Source organism: Perissodus microlepis, chromosome 3, assembly GCF_051167445.1.
Source record: "Perissodus microlepis isolate ML-2025 ecotype Zambia chromosome 3, ASM5116744v1, whole genome shotgun sequence".
Taxonomy (NCBI): domain Eukaryota; kingdom Metazoa; phylum Chordata; class Actinopteri; order Cichliformes; family Cichlidae; genus Perissodus; species Perissodus microlepis.
In genome coordinates, this window is record NC_140463.1 from 4370644 (window position 1) to 4376667 (window position 6024).

Consider the following 6024-nt stretch of genomic DNA (forward strand, 5'->3'; position numbering starts at 1 on the left):
CAGCTGTTACCAGGAAGAAATCTATATATAACAATATTTTGTTATATTTTTTGACAGTCCAGGATGTGCCCTGCCTTTTAATAGGCTCCAGCTACCCTGTGTTGCTATTTGGATACCTGAAGCCTGCTGGATGTTGTCAATTATAAACCAGAAACTCACAAATAGTTTAAAGTATTTCATATTATTGTCATTACTGAGAGATTTTATCAATTTGTTGGTTTAGTGGCTGTGATTTGGTGAAGTTTACAGTGATCAGGTACAGAGCAGCTGTGGCATTCATGGTCAGTGGGAAGATATAAGGGAAGCAGACATTTATATTTGATGTAATGATGCTGAGTAAATTCACTGACTGAATTTGACCCTTTACACTAGCTTTATAGAGTCTAATGGTTGAATTGCAACAGGTTTTGGACATGATCGCACAGGAGTTAAATATTAAAGAAGTGGTTTGATAGAAACAAATTGCCTCTAAATTTAAATAAAACAGATTTATGTTATTTGGAAACTATAAGAAAAACATTAACATTGAAATTAGTCTTAATTCCCCTTTGGGGATAAATAAAGTCTTTCTGATTCTGATATCTACAAAGGGATAATACCATTAAATTTCTTGGTGTGATCATTGATCATAGGCCTGTTGGAAATCACACATCACTTAAGGAAAGTTAGCTCGGGGCATTGCTGTCTTGAAGAAAGCAAAACAATTTCTGGATAGGAAAACATTGTATATGTTATATTGTGCTTTACTATCACGCATGAGTTATTGTGTAGAGATTTGGGGAAATACAGCTGAAAGTAATATTCAGACTATAATCATAATGCAGAAAAGGGCTATTAGATTAATAAATCAGGAGGGGTATAGGGCTCACACAAACACACTCTTTATTAAGATGCAAGCTATAAAACTCCAGGATCTGGTGAAGTTTAAAACAGTGCAAATAATATATAAGGCAAGGAAAGGGATGCTCCCAATGGAAATAAGTAAATGGTTCTTAGAAAGAGAAGGGAGGTATAATTTTAGAGGGAAGTGGAATTTAGAAATACAAAGAGTAAGAACAACATTGAAAAGGATGTCTATTTCAGCAGCGGGAGTTACATTCTAGAATGAGTTAAAAAAAGAAATAAAGGTCAGTAGTGATATAAACCAGTTTTAAAAAACTCAAAAAAGAAATTTTAAATTAGTATAAGAATGAAGAAAACACAATTAACCCAACACAGCAGTCAAAGTGATGTTTATTTTCTTTTGCAAATTAGAAAATCTAAATATAGTTTTAGTTGAATATGAGAAAATATTTTTTGTGATGTTATGTTCTAAGTTGAAGGCATTGTATAAGTTTTTGTTGTTCGAACTTAAATAGAATGATGAGGAAATGATTAAGATGTCAACCTAGGGCGGTGGGGCTAGATAAGTATATACGTCTGCCTACTCCTTTTCAAACAACTGAATGGAATGATATTATGGAATGTTGGTGAATGTATATTTTTGAAATAAAACTGTACTGAACTGAAAATCAGTCAGATAACTCATACAGCATCATCTTATGTTTTGCTGTATTCAGTTGAATCTGCCGATCAGCTGATAAAAAAGAAAAATCTACTGGAGCTCAAAATGCAGGTTTTTAGCTATTTTTAGACTTATCCCTCCATCATTACACAATCCCACATCAAGCTTGGGTTGTTACGCCCCAATAACACTGGAATACTCCACCAATGACAATAAAGGAGCTCTCTACATATCACACCTTTAAGGAATATCTTAAAAAACTGGTCTGAAAAAAAAGAAGGTGAACTGATCACCTTCCCCCAGAATCCCCAACCAGTAACTTACCTGTGAAATGTACTTTGCACTCAAACATCCACCAGCACCAGCAGAGCTCAAATGTATCTTCATTCAGCTTGAATGTTTAATTTTGTATTTAAATGTAACACTCAGAAGCTGTTTTTGGCTTTTCACATAACATTGATGGGTTTATAAACCAATAATTAACTGTGATATGGCATTTAAGTGACTAAATAAAGTGTGGTTTGAAGACAGACCAAACTGGCTCAGCAGCCTTGTGCCTTCTTCTGCACCCAGTGACACAACACTCTGACTGGTTGTTGTAGAAGATGAGAACATCTTGTAGCAAAGCCTGCACAATTATATTTTATCATCAATAATTACAACAATAAATAAAAACATGATAACAAAATGAAAGGAACTGAGATGAAAATAAATGAACTCAAATCTTTGTCAATAAATCTTTAATGAAACAAAAAACCTTCTGGTTCACATCACTGTTCTCTGTCATCAAAAACTCTGTTAATAATCAGTCTAAGTGAGGACTGGAAGGTCTGCAATCATGCTGACCTGCTGCCGCTGTTTTTAAGGACAGGGTTTCTTCCGGATGTTTCATATGTAATAAAGCATATAAAATATTGGGATGCAAAAAAAATTCTATAAAGAACAGCAGTTTATCTGAGGATGCTTTCTGCTGGCACCGGAGGTAAAACAGCAAGTTCCATGTAATCAGATTACAAACTCCTCAGATTTATTAAGACATCAGCCCCAACCATTCAGTGTCACTCGGTTCCTCTGATGAGTAAGAAGATTCCTGCTGCCACACCGAGGACACCGACAGTCAGACCCACTCCACAAAACATGGCAGGTCCAAGAATGAGATCAGAGTTCTCCACAGCTGCAGACAGAAACACAGAGAGTAATGTGAACCTTCACATCTGGAAACACTCATGGAGTCCCACAGGGTTCAGTGCTGGGAACTATACTTTTTATTTCAGGCAATATTATTAGAAAACACTGCATCATTTTCATTACTATACAGATGACACTCAGTTTTACTTAAATATTAATGCTGTAAAAACTCGCTGAAAAGCCTTCAGCTAATCCAAAATGCTGCAGCAAGAGTCCTGACAGGGACTAGAAAGAGAGCATATTTCTCCTGTTTTAGCTTCCCTTCATTGGCTTCCTGTTAAATCCAGAATTGAATTCAAAATCCTGCTCCTCACATACAAGGTCTTAAATAATCAGGCCCCATCTTATCTTAATGACCTTGTAGTACCATATCACCCTATTAGAGCACTTCGCTCTCGCTCTGCAGGCCTACTTGTTGTTCCTAGAGTATTTAAAAGTAGATTCTATCAAATAGTAGTACTGGTAGATTAAGATTAGGCTTAAAACTTTGCTTTTTGATAAAACTTCTCTCTCTGATATTGTTGACTCTTTACCTTAGAATATAAAGCAACTTGAGATTACTGTTGTTGTGAAATTGTACAATGTGAATTGAATTTTGAGTTGAATTTTCTCACCATAGAATTTGGTCATTGGTTGCATCAGGGCCACATGTTCCACGGTGCAGCTGTAGACGTCTCCCTGCTTTGGGATGAAGTCCAGTCTGGACGTCTGTTTGAAGGAACCATCTTTGTTGGGGAAGGGAACGCTGGTGTTCGCTCCTTCTGTGACCTTCTGCTCATTTTTGGTCCAGGTGATGTTGACAGGAGCAGGATAGAAACCAGTCACGTGACAGATCAGAGTGTTTTGGACTCCGAGCTCCAAATTTAGTACTGTGTAGATGATCATGCTCGAAGGAGGATCTGTGCACAAACATGTACAGGTTACTCACAACACCACTGCACTGAATATGCAACAGCATTGCAGCAAAGAGTCAGTATGTACAGGACCTGCACCGACTCTGTGGCAGTTGTTGTTGTTTTTTTCTCTAAAATGAATTTAACTCACAGGGTGAAACACTTTGAGCAGTGTGTGATTGCAGTTATGAGCTTACTAAAAACACGAAGAGAAAGCACAGAAACACTGGGAGGACCTGAGCGTCTGCTGAAGTGAGATGTGTTTTCACTTGAATAAACAGAGAACTGAATGTTTGAAGATCCCCCAGAGTCATGTGATAAAGAGGAAGTTTGGTCTCCGTGTTCCCTGTTTCACTCCTGTGTGTGAATGATGTTTCTTGAGTAGATTTATTAAACTCCAACTGCAGCACCTCATGTGTGAATGATCTTGATGAGATCAGATGCAGGAAAGTGTTTCCTGATATTTAAATATTTCTGATAAATGTTTGCAGGTTTGTGCTGGTAGATTCTGGACACTGAATAAAGAGAAGTACTGATATGAATACAAACCTGTAACTCTGTGACAATAAAGGTCACAGTGTTTGTTAGCTCACCAAAGACGTGATGAAAATGTTTCTGCTCAGATCATCTTTGTGTAATTTTATTTGAAATCTGTAAATATGGCGAATATTGGTGCTTTCTCTCCATTTAAAGAGCTCTGTACGTTGTCAACAGCTGAGAAAACAAAATATCTGTTTATCTGAGTGTCAGTAAGATGATAACATAGTTGAGTTGAACATGAAGAAGCCAATCACAACTGTTAGTTTAAAACATTGACTGATAAAGTGATTTGGTAATATTGGCTGAGGTATTGGAATCAGCCCGTAGAATCTGAGGGAATTAAGGGACATTTAAACCCCGAAACACAATCCGATTTTATCTAAAAATTCAAAAAAATCAATGGATGTTGAATGTACATTACCGAAAGGATCTCCAATGATCTAACCTGTCAGCCTCTGAAAAACCCTCTTTAACACAACAACACGTTTTATTTACCTCCGCTCTCTGAATGTTTTTCTGCCCTTTACATACGGACTGTGTGGTTAAGGATTTGTGTTTACCGAGTTCTTTGGGAAAGTTCTTCATAGCCTTACGAGTCACCATCAGGTTTTGTCTGCAGATCTGTTGATCAGCCACAGCTTCTTCATAGAAACCTGGAAAGCTTATTGGATCTACAAAGGCAGGCAGAGCATTGACTCCTGTCTGTTTGTTGAAGTCGGCGTACCAGACCGCCTCATCATCCAGGATCAGAACGTTCTCTCCATCAGTATCTGAACAGCCGATGATGGAGTTGCTCCCATGAGCATCTGAGGAGAATAAGAGGGCTGATTGAGTGCCATCAGAGCCTTTGTGTCATTTAAGTGAAATAAAATGAATTAAAACTGTAATTTGACTATAATGGTTTGTGTATGTTGCACTTAGACAGTCCCTTTGCAGCAATCACACTCCCAGCACAATGCTCAGAATGATATTTTCATGGAAATGTTGCTAAAAGGGATGCTGTTTGACTTTAAGATTGTACCATAAGTTATTAATCTGCAAAGCTCAAATTAGTGAACATATTAATTTTACCAAATTTATAAATTCCTGTCACACATTTTTTATTGAATTATTCTAGAATGTTTCAGATCTCCATCTGTAGTCTGCACAATGAAACAAGTTTCACTTCACTTGTGTGCGTGAAACAAACGCACACTTGAATCAGACTGATGACACATCTGTATGAAGATTTTGGAGTGTATATGTACACGCACACACATACACACACACTATCTGGCAACTTGGGTAACAAGAGAAGCACAGCAAGCGCTTTGCAACCCACCTCCCACTCAGCTGCTTTTCATGTTTTCATGCTGTTAGTAACGAAATCACACGTGTAGTTACTTACTGATGTCTGATCTGTTTTGTGCTTAAGAGTTTCTTTGGTTTCACTTTGACATTCTCGCCATAATTTCTTAATATCTCGTGCATGAAAGGTTTCAAATACAAGAGTTCATGAGTAAATTAGAGACTCACCATCAGCAGAAACACAGGGGACCAAGGAAAGGATGAGGAGCAGCACCCACACCTTCATCTTCATCAGAAGCAGCAGCAGCTCTGTGACTCTCTGAATGTCTGTGAGCTCGTACACGCGCAGCAGCCAATCACAAGGCAGGGCCCACATGATGTCATCGTGACCAGCCACACACAAGCAGCAGACACACACTCACAGAAACACAAACACAACTGAGATTAATAATCATTTTCATATAAAACTCATTTTGATCAGAGCCTGATCACAGGTGTGGAAAACAAAGGTCTTATGGGAAAAAAAAACACGGAGTAAGGTGACTACGGTGATCTGGGACTGCTGATACACTGAGGACACCTGGTGGACAGATGGAGAACTGCAGAGGTGAT

General features: G+C 38.0%; 1 protein-coding gene across 1 annotated transcript; it reads right to left on the reverse strand.

Moving 5' to 3' along the window:
* Window positions 1–2227: 2227 nt before the first annotated feature.
* Window positions 2228–5749, reverse strand: LOC146389505 (rano class II histocompatibility antigen, B alpha chain-like). Its single transcript, XM_084911644.1, has 4 exons — window positions 5641–5749; window positions 4686–4931; window positions 3307–3591; window positions 2228–2678 (listed from the first exon to the last, which is right to left on the reverse strand). The coding sequence occupies exons 1-4, from the start codon at window positions 5702–5704 to the stop codon at window positions 2563–2565; spliced, it is 711 nt and encodes a 236-aa protein (XP_084767770.1). The 5' UTR covers window positions 5705–5749; the 3' UTR covers window positions 2228–2562.
* Between the last annotated feature and the right edge of the window lie 275 nt (window positions 5750–6024).

Coding starts and splice junctions, on each gene's coding strand:
- LOC146389505 (XM_084911644.1), bottom strand. CDS start 5,704: ATGAAGATGAAGGTGTGGGTGCTGCTCCTCATCCTTTCCTTGGTCCCC. Junction 4,932..5,640: donor CCCCTGTGTTTCTGCTGATG/GTGAGTCTCTAA, acceptor TATTCTCCTCAG/ATGCTCATGGGAGCAACTCC. Junction 2,679..3,306: donor ACCAATGACCAAATTCTATG/GTGAGAAAATTC, acceptor TTCTGTCTGCAG/CTGTGGAGAACTCTGATCTC.